Consider the following 21,137-nt stretch of genomic DNA (forward strand, 5'->3'; position numbering starts at 1 on the left):
AAATAGACCTCATAGCCACCGAAAGACATGTTTCAATAGCTAAGGCCATGCAAGAGCTGTTTCCAAACATTCCCCATCAATTTGATGTATAGCATGTTGCCAAATCAATCAAAAAAATCATAGCTGCTGGTTAAAAAAAAAAGGGTTTTGAAAATACTTTACAGTGGTCCCAGTCTTTGATCAATCATCGTTGGTGGAGCTCCAAAACTTGTGGTGGTTCTGTGGAAATTCTACTTGAAAAATGGCACTCAGTATTGCACTACTGTTCCAACGTTCACTCATGGACAGAAAACCTAAATTTCCACCAATGTGCACATGGACCTTTATCGGAGGAGCAGGAACGCAAGAAGAGGTTGTTCCATCTTCATCTCCACACAAAGCTCTTGAGAATATCTGGTTTGATAAAACTCTATCAAGAGATCTGAAGGGACTCACAATTCTGTCACACGGGAGATTTGGAGGTGTTCCAGAGTATGTGCCTAAAGTACAGGCCTAAGAGATTGCATTTCAGCATAGACAGGATGCAATATCGAACATTACTAGCGTTATCAGCGCATAGCGAGAACATAGGGAGAGAAGAATCGAGGACTGCAGGAAACTTTGGGATGCTTTGTTACCCAATGGCCTTTGCGAAAAGAAGCAAAAAATGTGTGGTCAAGCCAATATACCAGGGAATGGAATTTGATTTTGTGAAAGATCTCACTTTGACCGTTGTGGACATGCATGCGCATGGAATCGCTCATGATTTTGTTCCTAGGACACATACATTACCACAAAACATTGACCTCGTGGAACAGTTCACTTCTCGGTTCAAATGATTAGTAGATATTTATTCATTCAACAATGTTTATATAAAGTGTCCAAATAAGCCTTTTGAAATGTATACTCTTTGTCAATTTTTTTTGCAAGAAGTGCCTTTTCGAGGATGCCATACAGTGAACGCTGTGCTTTCACACTTCCGGCTTTTGTCGAGCTCTTGTGGGTCCTTTACTGATCGGGGGAGAGTCAGATGAATATCAGCATGAAAGCAACGTGTCCAAATAGCTGAATAAATAGGCATCCCACAAAGGAATGAGACCTAGGCTAGATAAGAAACTTGGCACGCAAGAACTACTGACGGCAAGCAAAACAATGTGTTAGGGTTCGTTGCTATCGGATGCCTTATCATAGGGGCGATCTTTGATTTGCGGCCTTTGGAGTCTTAAGATTTCAAACGTAGTGGGGATAGGTGTCAGTGTTACCAAAATATATGACCACTCCCGATTAGGTATATGGGAGGTGAATTTGAGGTGGTGCGGGGGTAAAGTCTGGCGACCAGATGCGTTCAAAGGGAACATGGGTCATGGGTTCAGGGGATCGCGGCCTGGCAGGAGGGGTTTGGAGATGGCATGAGTCAGTGGCAGAGACGGACTGTGCAATAAGGTTGGAGCAGGGCTTGCGCTGACATTCTCGTACGAGCACATTTTGTTAGGCTCGAGGCTTGCTACTTGCAAAAATGATTAGCTGCATTGCCGTGAGAATAGGAGACGGGCTGATCTGACAGGTGGTGGGGGCTGGCTGTGCGAGGCGCTGGGAGAGTGAGCAGTTCGGAGGGACTCTAAAAATAAGGCATATGGAAGTAAACCAACTAACTGATTTCATTAAAAAAAGTAAATCACTAGAAATTTTACGTGGCATTGGTGGATGCCAGCAAACAATTTGTTTTTCAAAAATATTTCAAATGCAAAGTTGGTCTGCAGGGCTATTTGCTCCCATGGAAGTGAAGGCCACTGCGTTGGAATTTTGCTTGTGAGCTGTGCAAACCCAGGCATCCTACACAGTATAAGGTTCGATTGTTTTTCGTCATTGGAAGAAAGGGAGGATTCGGAATGGAATGAATGAATGGAGGTGTGTAATACCGTCAAATATGATAAGGTTCACCATTCCAAAACTGGACAAAGGAAGATGTAATTTCATTTTATGAAAATGTGTTGATCTGAACAGAGACTCTGTGTTACGCAGAGAGAATGGAAATGCCGAATATTATGTAAGTTTTACTGTAGACGATTTTGTAGTTGAACGAGTCAAGGTTTCATTTTCTGACCGTTATTGCTGGCTTACATTGTAATGGGTTGTTGTTTGTGGCATATCGCAACGACACGCAAAAACAACCTGTGTGTACTTGTCTTTGTCCCGGGCACATGGGCAGTCCAGCACCGAAATGCATGTAGTCCACATCTGGGCTACCCCAGGTTCCACCAATGGCAAATTCTACGCTAACATTCTGTTAAAATGTGTTCTTCGAATTCTTCCGTCAGCTTCCGCATCCCATTGCGAGCTAAACATACTCCATAGCACTCACCTCTCAAGCACATCGGAGACTCCAGCTTTCCACAAAGTTTTCTCTGTTTTTCCATTGTTTGGCGTTTGCGTTCATCTTTAGTTTTCACACAGTGCAGAATTAATGGGTAAATTGATCAATGCGAATAAAGAACGGCTACTGAGACACATTTCTGTCATGATTTCTACACAGCTACATCCTGCCATTCTGCAAATGTCATCGATTCCACATACCAATTGATGGCTTCTTCAGCCGGCAGCTGCAGATACACTTAAATGGATGGATTACAATGACGCTGTTTTGGGGCGATCGCCCCGGGCCGATATGCCCTTTCGTGGTACCAGTCATAAGGAGCAACCTGGCATCATTTACGGTGGTCTAGCGCCAAGCTGATGCCGAAGCCTTGCAATTCACGGTGCGTCCAATGCGCTTCTTATAACCAAAGGAACACTGTGTGACTCACGATAAATATTTGTGGATCGAGAACAAAAAGAAATTACCAATGTGGTAGAATATGGAAATCGGCTGATGTTCTCGGAGCGTTTATTGTGAAATAAAAGCACATTAAAAATTGCAGAGTATTGTGGTTTCCTTTAAAAATAATGTTTTGTATTCAAAATTGTGACGCTCTGTGTTGTGAGAGGATGTGTGTTGATATTCCGGGTTCTGCGTCAAGTGATGTCAACACGTAGGTGATGACTGGGTGCGTGTGGCTACGCTGCCCAGTAACATCATGGAGATAGGCGGAGAATAGCGTCTAGTGATGACAGCTTCAGGGGCGGGGGGGGACATGATTTAGTGCCGCCAGGGCAGTTCACCTTAGGGCGATGCAGCAACGGATAAGATTAGCGCAAGATGGCTATGCCCTGCTGCCTGATTTCGCATGTGTAAAAGTGAGGAAAACTACGGTAAGGTGCATAGGAAATGTTTGTACGATTGATTCACGTATGCTTAAAAACACATGCCCGAACGCTCAGGGCAATAATATTTTTGAGCGCACAATTCCTTTAATTAGTGTTCTTCAGGGATTGTCTCAATGTCATATCCACCTCCAACACTTTCCGATTAACAGATTCCCGGTATTGTCGATCAACATCTGCCTTTGTAGAAATTATGCCTTCCAAAAGGGCTTCTAATAAACAATCAACCTATTCTACCCAACTTGCGCATTCTGGCACATTCAGTTGCCTTTAATGAGTTTTTTCCGACTTCCCAAGGCATTGTGTAACATTTTCCATATAGGATTCTTTGTGATATACTAGATCGTACAGATGACCATATTTGTGGTTGATGCACTCCTTTTCATTTTCCATTGGCTATTTTCACTCAACCACAACTACCTTTTCCTGACCTTTTTCAATTGTAAACAATGCGCAATGGATGGCTCCTGGCTTTGGCACTCTCGCAAGAGAAGCAACCTTTGTTTTTTAATTGCTCATAGGTAACTTTGGGATCTTGAACATGCAAGCTCCTTCCTGTTCACTAAACTCTCACTAGAATCTTCATGATCTGCCAGGTGTTTTTGTTTAGAACCTGTAGTCTATCAAGATTATCTTTGTGTGCCCTCCTTGTAACAAACCAGATGACACCTTGCATTACTTTGAAAATAAAAGTGCAGAAGACTTAGCAAAAGTATTCTGCATTCTGTTTACAATCGGCATCTTCACACTAATTTTAAGTACCACAAAGTCGTTTTCTTTGTAGATTCTGAATTTTGAACTAAAACCTTAAGATAATACAAATGAAGATAAAAATGTAATTACAGAAAAAATGAAAACAAACTTATAGTACTAATTATCATCTACTATTAATATCTTTGAGACACCACTAACTTCAAATTACACTTTGCTAGGACCACTATTGCAGGCCTAAATACATCTGTAAAATGTGAACCTTCAAATTAAAATCCATCCAGAATTAACATATACTCATGTTTTTATGTACTTTGTTGGCACCCATCTAGATGACACCACCAATGCTAAACATCATGCAGCAGTGTAACACACCATGGAAATTATTGATCGTTCGCTAGTTTCAGATGACAAAACAAGTCCTGCTTTTCCCCACAAAAAAGAACATGAAGTATATGCTCCTGTACTATATATAAACAATGTCATTTTTCTTTGAAATGTAGTTCATAATGGAAACATACAGAAATACGTAACTGGTGTTGATTTTACCCTGGATGATAGGTCATCAGATCGCTTCTTTTCATCTTCATATTTTTGTTTTGTTAGTTCCACTTCTGTCTTTAACTTCTGAATTTTGTCTCCCATGCGCCTTTTCTCATTTTCCCTTTGTTGCTGTTCTTCTGCAATCTGTGACAGTAATGTGTTACTCACGTCCATCATTTCTTTCTTCTTCTCATCATATTTCTTTTTTAATTCAGTATGATCAAAACCAAGCTGAGCAGACCTTTTCTTTTCTGCATCAAGGTCATTTTTTGCTGTTATCAAGAGCCTGTCATAATATTTTTGCTTCTCTTCCTCTTGTGGTCCTGCATAAAAAAGAAGAAACAGTGACATTAGTTTAGAATGAATGACACTTCTAAACTCTGTTATTAGAGAATTGTGATATTGAATTTGTACAAATACTCTCCCTGCAAGGACAGCCACGCAGTCTTTATTAAGGCAGGGTTCGAAATTAAGATTCACTGAGCAGGCGCTAAAACCAGCTCCTGGGCATCACACAGTAGGCAGGAGTTACCGCAGGGGAACCAGGAACTACCAGAGATGCACATTTATCTTTTAATCTATTTTGTATGAACCATTGGGTTTAAAGGTGCACTGGATGTGTTCCAATTCTTCTTCATTAACATTCTCAAATACTCCAAGTTAATGCCACTTTTACATGTTTGGAAAACATCAGTTGGCCTTAGGAGCCAAAAGTAGCTACTGGTAACTGTTGGTTTCAAGCTAACTAGGCACCACTATGCTAGAAGCAGGAGCTAAATATCTCCCAACTCCCCTCAATTTCGAACCTTGTTAAGGAGTGCGTGAATTTGTCTAATAGTAATAAAAAGGAAAACTGGACTTACATATTTTACTGATTGCCTTGTTCCGATGGCAAATTTGGTTCCAGAGGCAGGGTAGAGACTACTTCAAAGAGTAATTGATTCTTTTAATCTTTTTAGAAATATTGTGACAGGGGGCATATTTCTTGACTTCTCTCGCATGCATCCGCAGAGGCCTGCATCAACATTAAAGAGTATGCTAATAAAAATGCCTGGACTCATTGTGATCCTTGCTCTTCACATCCAAATCCACAGATGCTCGAAAGCTCGTCATGTCTGTTGGTCCAAAACAGACTAGCATTTTCTTTGAATATCTGATTAACTACATGGAGAATAAATATGACAACTGCCAAGGTACTTTGGGTTTACAAAAAAGGCTTTGAAAGCAATATCAGTATCGGTGGTGAACTGCAGGTAATAATTTTGATGGAAACCTTGCAGGCTGGTATGTAATAAACCAGCAGAGAATTGCCAAATGAAGGTGCTAGGGGCATCACACCCTTAGAATATGCAAGGTCCCCTGTGTTCTGAAAATTATTCTTATATCACAAAATAATGTTATTTGCATTATGCAGTGCGGGAAAGGCACGCACTTTCTAATGTAAATGCAGGAGAACAAGTTACTTATCAACTGTAACATTCTTTCACTGGATGTTCCTCAAACGTATTCCTCATCTATGATAATCGTATCTCCCAGGTTCGCTGCTTCGAAAAATCGACAGAGGGCGCTGTGCACGAGGTTGAGGCATCGATGTGCGTCGGAGGTCGCGATAGCTTGTTGACATCACTCGTGGTACAAACAGCTTGTGTCCCGCCAGTTAGTTTCAGTTCTGTTTTTTCGATTATTAAGTAGAGTAACCAGATGGGCGTGCTCCAGACGGAAAGCTCTTTGCAAACGCAACAAGCAAACTTGTAAATTGTACAGCAGGGTAGGATGTGTGGGGCGATGAGGAATACGTGGGAGGAACATCCAGTCCAAAGAACTTAACAGTTGGTAAGTAACTTGTTCTTGAATGGATTGTGTCCTCCAACGTATTCCTCATCTATGATATACTCCCAAAGCAGTAAGCAATGTGGAGGTGGGAGTACCATTTAACTTTTTCCATGTACAGAATAAAGTACTGCTTTTGCGAATAAGTATCTAAGCAGTAATGCTTAACAAATGTGTGTATTGAAGTCCAGGTTGCGGCTTAACAGATGTTGCCCACTGGGACTCCCCTGCGCGGAAGTAGACATGCACCTTGTGGAATGAGCTCCAAGTCCTTCCGGTGGATCTTTCCCTGCCAATCTGTAACACTTCATAATGGCTTGAATAATCCAACGGGATACAGTTTGTTTTGTGACTGCTAATCCCAATTTGGGATCAGTAGAACCAACAAAGAGCTGGTCGTCTTGACGTAATCTTGACAATCTCGTAATATAAAACCTCAGAGCTATTTTTGGGTCGAGTCTGTGTAGTCTCTCCTCCTCTTTACCCAAATGAGGGAGGGGTGGGGGGGAACATGTACAGAAGTGGAAATTCCCAGTCCACCACGAATGCGTCCCATCTTGGGGGGAAATTGCCTTGAGCAATACTGCTCGCACTTCCGGTTGGTACCAGTTGCGAACAGATCCACTTAAGTTTTTCCCCAAAGGACGAACATCTCTTGAAGGACTTCCTGAGCTAGTTCCCACTCGTGGGAGACTGTGCTCTGCCTGCTCAGAGCGTCCGCCGCTGTGTTCTTCTCTCCAGCTTGGTGAACTGCCGATAGAGATTCCTTCTTGCATTGCCCAGAACCAGATCCTCATTGCCTCTCTGCACAGTGATAGTGACACTACTCCTGCTCTCTTGTGGAGGTAGTACATGGCCACTGTGTTGGCCGTCATTATCAGGAAATGATTTCCCCATACCCAGGGCAGAAAGGCCATCAGCGCTAGTCTGATTGCCCTCAGCTCCAACAGGTTGATATGTAGTTTGACTCTGATGGAGACCAACGACCGCTGATTGACATATCGTTGGCGTGGGCTCCCCACCCTGTAAGTGAGGCGTCCGTCACTACAGTTATCTCCAGCCATTGTTGCCAAAAACATTCTCCCTTGAGTATATTGTCTTTTTGCAAGTCCACCATAGAAGGTCCTGAGCCACTCTGCTCGGAACTTGCACAAGGTCTGACATATTCCCTGAAAACTGAGACCACCGAGTTCTTAGGGCCCATTGAAGGGACCTCATTCTCCGTCTGGCCTCCGGCACCAGAAAAACACAGGATGCCATGAGACCGAGCAAACTCAGAAAATCGTAGGCCGGTAGACTCTGGACATTCTGGAGATACCGCTTCTGAGGCTGATTTTGCACCTCTTCCTCGCCCACCTCGAGGAAGCTTTCTTTGTCCTTTCTGTACAGCCTGTCCTTTCCCTCTACCAAATAAGGAGTAGTATCGAAAAGAACGACCTCTCCAGGAAGATGACCCTGATTAGAGGTGTTGAGGTTGTCGAATGGAGGCACTAAGGGACTTAGCTGCCGCCCTGGAGGTCTGCAGCTTCTCCAAACTGTCATCTGCCTTGCTGCCGAACAACCTCAAACCGTCGAAAGTCATGTGAAGAAGCTTGGCCTGCACGTCCGGTGCAAATCTTGACTTTCTTAACCATGCAAATCTGCGTAGTACTGTGCACGCAGCCATGGATCTGCTGACGCGGTCAACCGTATCGAACCCTGATCAGAGGCACTCTCCCATCTCCTCCTTGCCGTCTTTTACAATATTCAGAAAGCCTTCCCTTTCTTCGCCTTCTGGAATATGTTCAGCCACCCCTTTAATGCAGTCCCACAGAGTATGTGTAAACCTGGCCAGGGTACAGGTGACGTTTATTAGAGCCATTCTGCCCGAGGTAAATATCTTGTGCCTCCAAGCGTCCACATTCTTATCTTCTCCATCAGGTGGGATAGAGGGATAAGATGACTGTCTGGAAGCAGTCGCAGCTTGGATCACCAAACATTCAGGTGTGGAGCGTTTCCTGAGGCAATCAGTGTCAGTAGACTATGGCATGTATTTTCTAGTGAGGTTTCTATCTATAGCAGAGCTAGATTCAAGTGTTTCCCAATTTGCCTCTACCTTTCTCTGCAAAGCCCTGTGGAAAGGTAGTACTGGATCTTTTTGCTGCTCCTGACCCAGAAGATCGGTCATATCGTCTTGCTCGAAGGTTGGCGAGGCCCTACTCCACCCCATGTAATCCGTCTCCCTATTCATGAGGTTTCTGTACCCTGAATCAGCGTGATCTCTAGGGTCAGGTTTAGTAAACTCCAACTCTGGAGAAGTATCAATGCCACTGGCAGAGTGGAGGGAGTCGCAGAGATCTTTTAACTTTCACTCAGGGTCAATCAATTCTTCAGGCACATCTCTAGAGCCATACCTGCCTTCCCGGGGAGAAACTTCTCCTTCTGAGGCACTTTACTCCTCAAATATGGAGGACATGGATCTAAAAAGGTTAGACCTTGGTACAGGTTTGTACATTTTTTCTTTTTCCTCGAGGAACTCGAAGGAATCGGTGAGAGCGCTGATGGTTTACCCGATGGTGCCTTAAACGGCGAGGTTTTTGGCGTCGAGGTCATTGTCTTTTTCTTTTCGATTCACGAGTCGAAGACTTCGACACCTTGGCGTCGGGTCGAGGATGTCGTTTCTCCGACTTGCTACTTGCCGAGGTAGCTTTTGACCGGCCTGCGTCGTCCAGGGGAGCGACCGGGGGTCATGCTCTTGTGAGACTCTTGAGGGGGTCGAAGCCACGATCTCAAAGATTTGCATCATTTTCGTTCGAAATGCCTCCCATTTTCTGGGGGAATCCGATTTGGTCGGACATTGAACCAGCTCCGTGGAGGAGTATGAGGAGGAAGAGGGAGACCTATGGCTTCTCTTTTTTGATTTCTTGGAGGAAGTCAAAGAATGTTTCAGATCAGACTCCTCGATCTAGACCTCTTCTGATGTTTATGTTGAGCAGAATCTTTAGATTCCTCCGATTTTTTGAATTTCTTTGAAGAGCCCTTCGAAGCATCCCAACCCACCGCTAGCTTAGCTTTAGGTTTGCAAAGAGCTTTTTCCTTCATCGATTGGCAGGAGCCACAGTTGCCGGTCCGGTGGTCGGGACCCAAGCACCAAAGGCAAACCCGGTGGGGATCTGTGATAAGACATTTTTGCCTCACAGTCTTTACACTTTTTGAAACCCAATTTCGGAGTAGAATTAGTCGAAGACGACATTCTTCTCTTGAAGAAGAAAAATTAGGCGTGCTGTGTCTCGAAGCAAAGCTCGGAAAAACGGAACTGAAACCAACGGGCGCGGCACAAGCTATTTATGTTTACTGTGTTTATATAGCGCTTTACGTCAAAGCACTTTACATTATAACAAGGATACAATAACAAACAGAAGCAATTACAAAATATGATCCAAACCAGTAATACAGTAAGTAGAACAATTTGCCAGTGAAAATAAACGAGGGAGGAGGGGATGGAGAAGGGGAAGGAAGTGGGAAACAGGAAGAGGAATAGGCTGAGGAGGAGAGGGGACTGGAGAGGAGGAGAAGGGACTTAAGAGGAACGGAGCAGGAAGAGAGGTAAGAAGAGGAGGGTGAAAGGGAGGAGAGAGGAAGGTGGAAGGAGGGGATAGGAGTGTCAGGGAGGGGAGTGGAAAAGAAGAGATTTCAAGGAGCCACGAAAGGAGGAATAGGTGGGGATGGAACAGATAGAGAGGAAGGGAGTTCCAGTGGAGGGGGGCAAGGAACTGAAAGAAGAGAAAACGAGAGGAGGCGCATCAGGACGGGGGACAGAGAGAGGGAAGAGATCAGTAGATCGGAGAGAGCGGCAGTGAGTGTAGAATGAGGCGAGATATGGGGGAGCCATATTGTGAAGAGATTTAAAGACAAGACAGAGGAAGTGGAATTTAAGTTGGGAATGAAAGGAAAGCCAGCCAAGATGAGAGAGCGAGGAGGAGATGGAGTTGTGAGGCGAGAGACGACAGAGGATACGGATGGCAGAGTGGTAGAGGGATTTGAGGAGGGCAAGATGGCAAGCAGGGAGTCCCAAGAGGAGAGAAGAGCAGTAGAAAAGATGAGAGAAGATGAGGGAGGAGATTAAACGTTTAGTGGCCTGGAAGATGAGAGAGGAGCGGACTTTACAAATATTGAAAAGGTGGTAGCTAAATGCACGGGAAGTAAGAGAAATATGGTGGGTGAAGGAGAGGGAGGAGTCAAAGTAAATGCCTAGATTACGAGCATGGGCAGAAAGAGGAAGATTAGAGGGGGGGAAATTAATAAGTGTTGGAGGGGAAGAATAAGACTTCAGTCTTGTCTGTATTGAGAGAGTGAAAGTGGGATGACATCCAGTTTTAAATGGCAGTAAGACAAGAAGAGAGATTAAGATGGAGGTCAGGAGTGAAGGAAGAAAATGAAAGGAAAAGCTGGGTGTCATCAGCATAGAAGTGGTGAGAAATACCAAAGGAAGACATGATAGGGGCAAGAAGGGAGGTGTAAAGAGAGAATAGAAAAGGGCCAAGGACAGAGCCTTGTATTTGTACCACGAGTGGCGTCGACACGCTACAGCGACCTCCGAGGGACATCGACGCCTCAACCTCGTGCACAGCGCCCTCTGCTGAAACTTTTTTTCCGAAGCAGTGAAGCTGGGAGATACGATTATCATAGATGAGGAATACATGGGAGGACATAAACCATTCGAAGTTTCATTTGCAAGGAATGTAAACCTATTTAGCCCTGTTTGCAAATAATGCCCAATACCTTGTTGAGCTCTGTTCATAGGCAGGGGCGAATCAGTTCCCATGCCCTAGCTCAGGCACAGCGCTCCGACAGACCTGCCTGACAAAGGATTTGTTTCTCCTTCATGGGATCTGGCCAGGGGCACGGGCAGAACACTGACCCTGCACAGCATTTTGCCCATGCCTCTGGCGGGGGTCAAAGGGTGGGGTAAAGTGAGGCTCCTAACCCAAGACCTCTTGGGTGAACATGTGCAGGCGCTTAGAGGGAGTCTGGGCCAGAGGGAAGTTGTGTCTCGAGCAAACGAGAGCGAGCGAGAGAGCATGCGTCTCTCAGAGGTTGAGTGAGAGAGTACCCCCATTATGCCAATTTTTGTATGGGGGTCCCGTATGTGGGAATACTAGTATATATTGGCAAAGGAAACAATCTTTCTTCTTACAGTGGCATGACTGGCATTATGGGCAAAGCCAACCTGAGCGTTTTCTTATGTGATAATACTGGCAACATGTCTTCTTACATAGGCATACTGGTATTGTTGGGCACAGCCAGCATGTCTTCATGCGCTGGCAGAATACTGCAACATAATGACAACCTAGGCACTCTGAGGCTACTGCTTTGGTGAAGGTTAAAGGTCATACAGCATACTATATCCAACTGTGGGCAAAAACAGGCAAAAGCATTGCAAAATGCTTGTGTGTACACTGTTGGTGACATGGTGTCTCTTGGTTTGCTTTTCACGTATTACCCTACAAAAGCAACTGTAACTTGCATGGCATTATACTCCATTTTCTGTGCTGTAAAATGCAAATGTTCTTTTCGTAGGTGCAAACCCCACTCTGAGCTCCCCCCCCCACCCCCCCCGGGTTTGATTGGAGTACCTCGTGCTAGACTCACCCGTTCATACACATGCATGGTATTAACACCCCACCAGCATTCCCTGCATGCAGATTTACAGTTCCTCCAGTTTCCCTTACGAGGAATCAATGTGGGAACCACAAGCCCCAGCTAAATGTGTAGTCTTAATGGCAGAGCCACCATTTTGGATCAATCAATATTGAACAGGGCTCTGCCTGACTAAACGTACATGATATTAGTGTTGATGGATTTGTGCTGATGCTAGCAAAAGCCTGGCGTAATTGGGAAGAGAAAGCTCTGGAAACTCCCAGACAATGTAAAAGATTTGACAAGGACCTCATTGAAAAAGTTGCCAAATCTAGACATAAGGGAAACTTCATACTAGTCCTACACGAAAAAAGGAAATCATATTGAATACAGAGTCTCAACCAATGAATAAGTATGAAGAGACAGAACTCCACTGAACGAGTTACAACCAATTAGTTGGATAGACTGCAATTACACTACTGTCCTCAAAGTGAAAGCAACATTTTAGTATTTTCCAGACTTATAGTAAGTCATGGTGTTAGGACATGTTTCTGAGAGTTGTGTCTGTTATGTTGTTATAGGGGGATTGAATAAAAGTGATGCTTATACTTTCATCACCTACCTACAGAAGTTGTGCATGCCCGAGTCCAACCCGTCCTGTTCCTGGACACTTTAACCGCCATTTTTATTGGAGACAATTGAACACCAGTGAGCTTTGCTAGCTAACTACTATTCCTTGTATTATTGCTTACGGTCCAGTGGTTTATATTGAGCTGGTCCTTTTCTTCTCAGGGCATCAAGTGGGAGCATCTTTGAAAGCACAGACGGCAATCATCGGAAGAAATCTTAACTTTACATTTTTCAAAAGATGAAGTAGGATACCAGGGCACTTCAAATACTACTTGCTGCTATGAGAAGTTCATATTATTCTGTTAATGTCGGTGAAGGTTTACCATGCTTATTTAGCAGCGCAAGATTCTGCTTCTTTACAGATATAAATATTGAATTAATTTGCTCAGTCGCATCTGCATTACCTGGAGCACTACAATTTCAATGGAGCGTAAAATGCTTTCTCTACACATTTTGTTAAGCACGGAGCTGAGCATCTAATATACAAAAACACAAAATGCATGTGTTTCACAAGATTGGGCCTCATCGTTGTGTTTTTTTGATATATATATATTACAAACTTAACATTCTGCCTCATGCCCGGACCCAAATTGGATGTGGCTAGCCTGGGAAAATTAAGGTCCGATATTTACATCCCAACCATTCAAAAATTCACCAGTCCCCACTGCCTAAAAGTGGTTTTACATGTGGGACACATTCCTCAACTTCAAACGGTGGGTTTGGACGAATGCAATATAAAATAGGTTCCCAACTGTTCATCGGTTTACAAACATTAGCAAAAAAAGTCGGCATTTTTTTTTAAAAACTACATTTCTGTGCACTAGAAAACCAGCAGATACAAAAAGGAATTGTCAAACTTCAAAACAGGTCTTCGTTGACCACCAATTAGTCCTACTCGTTCTACATACAACAGCTTTTCAATTTGTTAAAACGCATTCCATAAAAAAAATATTTTGGATACAATACAATGTTGTGCATATTTACACAGCTTTACTGGAAAACAAATGTGCAATGTCCTTTTAGGCATGACTCATGAACACAGGGTGGCTTGAGCATTTGACACCGAGCTACTGCTGTATTAAGGTGTTCCTTTTCAGACGATGTCACTATACAAACAGAGCAAATGCCAAATCTTAAATGGGTATGGGAGGGAGAAAACAAGCGACTGACAGCAGTGACTAAATGGCTCTTGACGTGAAGGCAGGACTAACCTTTATTTATAGTTTACTTGTATTGCTTTTATCGACTTACAAGATAGCATGAAATTTCCCATTTCAAAACGTTAACATCACTTCACCAAAGCCCCAAACAGGATAAGTTGTTTCAAGGGCATTACAAACAGCAAATGAACACTGCTTCACTTTTGTTCTGCCGGCCTTGATAGAAATTAACAATTATACATAGTCTAACATTATCTCCAGTCTAAGGTGGCTGTGCTTACAAATACTTGTTGCCAAAAACTTGGAGATTCAAGTGAGAAAATGTGTGAAAAGAAAAATGACAAACGTGGGGCAGATTCCGTGAATTTCATTATCTCATCGAAATATTTCATAAGAAAGGGTGCATGCAGGTCTTCAAGTATTGGCAAATCCAATCGTGTTCACGTTTGTATAGTAACTGTATAAAAATGTGTCTGGTACTACGATGGTGCGACAAATATTGACATCTTTTGGTAAGTCCTTGTATCATCGGCAGAAATTCTAATAAAACGTAGAAGAGAACACACTCAATACCTTGCCATGTATTACCATCACAAGACGAGGTACTCAAAATAATAGATATTTTTTATTTATTGCTTAAAAAAATGTAATACAAAACATTTAGAAAATGTCGTCAATCCAAATCCATTCACCCAATTACCTCCCTTCTTTGTTATCGCACAATTCTCTCTTTGCGTAGGCTCTTGAGACGCTACTCAGACTTCAGCTAAAGCAGTTTCCAAAAATGTAAACATGGCAATCGTCAAATTGATTTTGTCCCCTCTTAGTAGCCAGCACCACCAGTCTTCAGCCGAAAGTGAGGGAGCGGATTACACCAAGTTTGCAGAGTACAGGGACCTCTGTTCTGTTCGACCAGGACATCCAGTAAAGAGATGTGAGAGCGTTTCGAAGACGCCTGGTTCCTTACAGAACCTACACTGCGGGGTCTTAGCTGTGATCCGCTCTTACCATGATAATTTCCATTGTCGAATACAGGTTAAATCTGATCCTCATCAGCTGAGCTCCCATTGACTATCTTGGAATGTTTGGATATATTCCGGCATATGGCTAGCTGTCAAAATAGTTTGTTTGTTTGCTTCTTCACCAATCGTAATCCAGTCTCTCGCCCATAATTTTTGTCTGGACCTTTGCTGGATTAGCTAACAGTTCTTCCACTGAAGTCCCCGGATCTTCAAGTAGCCATCTTCGGGCCTGGTCCCACCGAGTCCCCACCTTTCTGTTACTTGACAGTATTTCGCTTTCTATTAGCCTGAAGATCTGTGGGGAGTTGGTGTCTGAGTATTTTCCAAACAGGTTTAACATTTCCCAATCTACGATTCCCTTTAGTGAGATCATCCCCATCTCTCTTCTGACGATCTGGATTGAAATTGACTTTGGCAGACCCAGTTCTTTTTTCCAGAAGCGCCCTTTTAATTACGGCCATTCGGTGCATGGAATAGTTAGTAGGGCGTCCGCCCCATAGGCCACCGAAGCACCACTTTAGCTTTATATAATTCAATCAGAGGAGTTAAGGAAAAGCCACAGAATCTCTGCTTCAGCATTTTAGCTTGGGTTGCCAAGGCGCACATTTTTTGTTTCAGGTTTCGAGTTGTTTTGCCATACGTCAGGTTTTTAGAGATTGGAACTCAGATATTTAAAGGAGTCAACTACTTCAATTTTCGGACTCCCTAGACGCTAGGTAAATGTGTTTTGGCTTTCCCCACCATTTTTCTGCTTGGCAAGGATTTTAGTTTGCCCTAGGTTTAATTATTGGCCTCTGTAGACCAATTGGCGTCGAATCAATCAAGGCCAAATCGTCAGCGTACAGGAGACGATTTACCTCAACACCCCCAATTCTAGGTGGGAAGCACATGATGTTAGCCATGGAGAGAGCCAAATCTGAAATATATAGGTTGAATTGCGCTGTAACCAAGGAGAAACCCTGTTTAACTCCTCAGTTGATTGGGATCTTCTCACTTAACTGACTCAAGGCGTTCTGCCGGATTCTACATCATGAGTTGGTATGAAGGGATTTCATCTAATCGTCCAAGTCCACCGGGCAGCGCCATGACAGAGTTTGTTCCATAGCCTACGGCTGTTGATTCCATCGAAGGCTCTTGAAAGATCGACAAAAACAATGTAGGCCTTTTGATTTCTTTCTTGGGCTCTGCACATCAATAAAGACAAAAGAAAGATTGGGGGTGAAGTCCCTAAGGCTTTAGTGAAGCCAGCTTGGAAAGCATTTTGTCGGCCTTCCTCCATTGACCACTTAGAGAGCCTACGTAGAAGGGTGGCGTACAGTTTGCCCAACACATCAGTAGTGCAATCAGACAGTAATTATAAGGATCACCTCGATCTCCACTCTTGTAAATTGGGACTACATTTACCTCCCGCCAAGAATTCAGTATAGTTCTTAAGAGAAGTATCCCCTCCAAAATGTGGTCAAGAATCTTTGCCCATTGATCTGGGTTAGTTTTAAGCATTACATTCGAAAAACCACCTGGCCCCAGCGCTAGAGAGGGTTTTGAGTGAGTTATTAGGCCAATCACATCAGCAACCCTGTATTCCAGGGTCCAAGTAGGCCGAAGGTAGGTGGCCTCTTCCCTTCTATGGTTTTCTGAAAAAGGTGCGTGAAGAAAGACACCCAGGAGCCTTCTGCAACTCAGTTTATCATTGTGGGCTTCGTACCGGGTCCTGTTGAGTTAATTATGCAGCAGATGGTGGCTGTATTTTTATCTTTTAGAGCATGCAAGGTCCTCTGAGCAACATTCAGAAGCAACTCCTTCCTTCAGCCTCTTATCCAGTTTTTTTATAGGCAATCTTCAGGCAGGTGATGGTTTCCCCTGCTGAAGAAGCTTCTTATTGTTTTGGTACAGTCAAAGCTTTCCTTAGAGGCTCTTGCAGCCACCTCCTTATCATGGGCATGAAGATGAACAAGTGTCCGCCCCCCACCGTTACCATTCTTAAAATGCAATGGGATCAGAAGTGAGACATAGTCCACTGTTAGGTAACCATCGGAGGAGGGTTTGTGCAGGCTGTTTCTCGTCAGTGACTGGCTCAACTTGACCACATCCAGTTTTGAGATCTGCAGCCTTGATCTGTTTGTTGGCTCAACATGCAATGTCGTACAGTAAACAGGTCTCCTTTTCATTCCGCCAGCACATTTTCAGCAAATTATGGTTACTCGTCAGAGATGGTATAACTTCAAAAGATGTTAAGAGCTCAATTAAATCTCGTGATACAAAGACGTAATCTATTACTGAGGCTTGCGTGGACCCCACTGCCATGTTGGATGTAAAAAAAATAAAAAATTCCTCAAACTTACCATTTAGAATATGGAGGTCACGGGACTTCATTAGCAATGCCCATTCTCTGCCTCTATGGGCAGACTTGAGAGCCCCTGTACTGAAGCTACTAGTATTTGCAGCTTGGTTGGCTCCACATTGAGAGTTTAAATCTCCACACGCGATGATTGCAGAGTTTTACAGCAGGTATGCTTTGTCTAGAATTGTGCTGATGGTGTCAAGCATCTGCTTTGTTCCTGGTCTTCGTCAGGATCCAGTAGACATTTATTAGAGATAAATAGCTGCACCCTGCTTGCCGGGGCTTTGCTGAAGGAATCATTTTTTTGAGGATAGTGTGCTGGACCGTAGAGGCCATTATTAATAGATTGAATTACTTCAAAGCCTGTAACCGCCCATATTAGTGTCAGCAACCCTGCAGTCTGACGACATAGTCCCCTTGCCGTTGCTGGATTTAAACGGCTCTCAAAACCATCCAGAGTTGGTTTGTCAGGCAAACTTCTTGTAGGCATATAAAGTCTGCCTCGGCCCATGGGCTCCCCTATGGCTTCATCACATGTGAGAAGCCGCCTGTGTTCCATGAAATAAGTGAGGCGGGGGCCCATGCAATAACTCTTTTTTGGCTATACAGATTGCTCGGCCCTTAGCGCGTCAGACATGCATTCCACAAGCTCCCCTCTAGCAAGTCAGACGTGTTGGCAGGGTTGGAGTTCCAGGGCCCAGTTGTGGTAAAAGTAAAATTCGGCAGCCGCAGGCCTTTGGGCTCTGGTCTCGCCTGATCAATCCCAAAATGGCTAAGGTCCCAGACTCCAGTTCTGCCTTCATCCAGATCCATAACAGCATGAGGAGGCATCCTTGGCTTCTCCCCAAGGTCTCCATCGTCTGAGTTGTTCGAACAGTTTGGAGATTGTTGACTTTGTTCCGCGAGGTCATATCCCAGTGATAACAAGGAGGTTGCTGAGGCCATCAGCAGGTCTTCAAACACCATTGAGCGCAAACGCAAGGATACCAGATCCATCTTTTCTTCTTGGATGAAATCCACTATTGTGAAATCATTGGCTATGACTTGGCGTAGAGGTGGAATACTGCGGCAAAGATTTTGCACGCTGTGTCTGTTTAATATGCACATCCCCCTGATCAATCACCCTCTCCAATCTGAGACAGCACAGGGCTCCTTCGGCTAATTTGTGGTTATTTGACCACACTTGAGGCTGGTAGGAACCACTGACCAGCGCGTTAGTTGGATGAGCGATTCTGGGTTCACGGATAGAGAAATCAGATGGAGCTTTGGGAATAGGTTGCTTGAAAAAGCTGGCCGGTGTTAAGCAAGGCTTGGTTGACACTCTGGCCTCCTTCACCGGTCCAATTCGAGAAGGGCCAGAGGTTTCAGGTTGGCTGCCTAAGCTTCCCTTGGGGTCCTCGCCCATTTCCCGATTGTCCTCTTGCTCTTCTCCGCTAATGTCAAAAATGTTTGAGTAGGCACTGTGGTGGTGTTACAAGTTACTCCTGCAGGCAGCACTAACGGGGAGCAAGCTTCTAGTTCCTCAGTGTACGTGATTTCGTCTTCAGAGTCAATAGAGTGGCAAGATCTAGTAAAAAGGCTGTGTCATCCTCACTGAGACGTACATCTCGATCATTCTCCCGAGCAAGGTTTGCATAGAAATTTCTTGGAACTGCCTGCAGATTTATGGCTGGGCAAGGTTCATCGATTTGGGGGGGGGGGGGGATTCGGGGGTGGATCGATGGAAGGGGTGACTTTTCTCAGAAAACATCTAGAGTCTTTGTTGTGGACCATCATAGGCTTTTGAAGTTCCTAGCGGCTAAGGCTTTTAGCAGGGATTTCCCCCTCTCTGTCACCTTTAGATCAGCCGTTTGTGCAAGAGCAGACTCTTGAGGCGGCAAGCAAACTGATCTCCCTCCTCCCCCCGTAGTTCTTCACCTGTCATACAGCCGCCTCAATCGCCGCTAGAGTCAGGTGACGGAGGAGGGCACGGTCAAGCTTGACACAGACCGGTTGTATCTGTTGTCGGCTGTCGGTTTAAGGTGGCACTATACAAATCCATTGACTCGCCGCCCCCCTTTCATTTCTTTCCACCGGATGGATGTCAGCAGGATCCGGAACAATCTCCATTCCAGATTTGTCAGAGGCCACAATACAGCCCTCTAAGTAGATAGTGTGGAGCATCGGCAACAAGGTGGTCTGATCCTTCAGGGTGTTGAGTACCTCCTACAACTTCGTAAAAGGAGCCAGTGCTATTGTTATCACCGACATCTGGCTAAACACATCCTTCCCAGAGTGGCGGTGCACCGACTTTTCCTTTAGGCCAGCTCTCTGTGGGATGTCTTCTTGGGCACAGTGCGTAGTATCTGGTTTGCAGGAGGAGACCGTTGTAGCTCTGATCGGTGCATGCTTTGCTGCTCATCCTCTTGAGTTAACAATTGTTAAGATTTTTTTTGCCAAGGAAACTTCCAGTGGAGGATTGCTTAACTCAAGAACTTCATGTTCCGATGTTGTTCTTGAACTTACAGCCATCCCGCCAGGTTCTACAAGATTGGGCCCTTTGGAAGCAATGGTGAGATCATCGATCCTTTTAGTCAGATCAATAACCCAGCGCAGGTTGCCTGACTCACTTGTAGATAGTTGTAGATCTTGTTGGCAGGGGGACTTCAGCAGCTCTACGACGTTTCCTTGATCGCTGAGGCTAGAGGAGTACATCTGCGCTTTTGCTATCGGCCAGTCCTGTAGCAGGTTGGCTGATTCAGTATGGGGTCTCTTTTGGGCCGGGACTCTCGCAGCCGTTTAAATCGGCGGGGAAAATGGCCTTCCCAGTCGCCGCCTGTGCCTCAAGTACCACCACTGTTTCCAACATCTCACAGTCCATTAGTTCCTTTGCGTCCCCACCTGAAGAGGGTGATAGCCTCGAGGGGGGGCATGGATTCCCCGACAGAGATTTAGATACCAGAGTTATCCATTTATTGAGGCCTGACCCCTGAGGCTGGGCACCTTTCCATAGCCATTTAGGCTGGGGAGGTCTGCTCAAGTTGATGGTAGATCGTTGCACACCTTTTTTCCTCCCGATTGGAATTACCAGCGGGTCAGCTGGTTTAGGGCATGAGGCAAACATGCCAATCTCTTGAGGACCGCAGTGTAATAGCGGTGTCGGCAACGTTGCTCTACGTTCTACAGGCTCTCGATGAGGCCTTCGATGTTGTGCTCAGATTCACGCCCATATGTGGTGCCAAGGGGTTGGATTCATGTAGATGGCTACAGTTATCATCTGGGCTACACAGCTCATTAGGCTGGAGGGTGTTGGCCGCCTCCCCTGTCTGATCCACCCGACATCGATGCTGTGGGAAACCCAGGGGAAGCTGCAGACATGGCCCATTCCCACATACAGATGGAGTGAGTTGCTGGATTCCGGATGGTATCGAATTAGCAGCCCAAGCGGTTAGGGCAGGCAGGATTTGAATGGAAATTTGTCCGTGCTCACTGGGGGTCGCCCCAGCTCCCTCTCTCCCTGCCAAAGCAGAGTCCAGAGGGGGGGCCAACAAGGAAACTTCTTGAGGCCAAGGGCAGAACTGAGCCAGGCAGCGCATCGAGGGGCTCTTGTCTGACCTTTCTCTGTAGAATATTGTCCGAGTAGCAGGTCTCATTCGGTCGAGGCATCATGGGGGGGCGGCATCAGTTGGTCAGTCAGAAGATCTGCAGATTTTGTTGGAACTAATCTCCCCCCACCCCCTCCTCTGAATCGCACAGGGCACCTACCCCCTCAAGGTGTTGGCGGACCTGGACAGAGGTGGCTCTCCAGAGGGACTATGTTCGTTCCGAGCCACCGGGTAGACTTACGATATCGAGTCTCGACTGCTTCCTTGATTTAAGACGTAAGTCAGGCTCTATCGTGACTCGTCCACTCTGTGTCAGTCGGCTAACTGGCACATGACTCGACTCAGTGCTGGACTCTCTGCGCCTCCCCCAGGGAGATATAGATTTGCTTAAAGGCACAGTACAGCAAACACGGCGTCAGTAGTTTTCCTGATGCAAGTTCAGCGACCCATCTACTCA

The 21,137-nt window shown here is 45.0% G+C and overlaps 1 protein-coding gene across 5 annotated transcripts in view; it reads right to left on the bottom strand.

The window, feature by feature from the left end:
- Positions 1 to 21,137, bottom strand: part of CEP55 (centrosomal protein 55) — a 682,821-nt gene that overhangs the window by 217,994 nt on the left and 443,690 nt on the right. For 3 of the 5 annotated variants that reach the window (XM_069611358.1, XM_069611356.1, XM_069611355.1), the window contains exon 6: positions 4,486 to 4,817. In XM_069611358.1, the coding sequence (XP_069467459.1) occupies positions 4,486 to 4,817 (332 nt within the window). The remainder of the gene's footprint in view (positions 1 to 4,485; positions 4,818 to 21,137) is intronic. The other 2 variants (XM_069611359.1, XM_069611357.1) reach the window with 1 other exon arrangement.

This window comes from Ambystoma mexicanum, chromosome 8 (genome assembly GCF_040938575.1).
Source record: "Ambystoma mexicanum isolate Mex_15411 chromosome 8, UKY_AmexF1_1, whole genome shotgun sequence".
Classification (NCBI taxonomy): Eukaryota; Metazoa; Chordata; class Amphibia; order Caudata; family Ambystomatidae; genus Ambystoma; species Ambystoma mexicanum.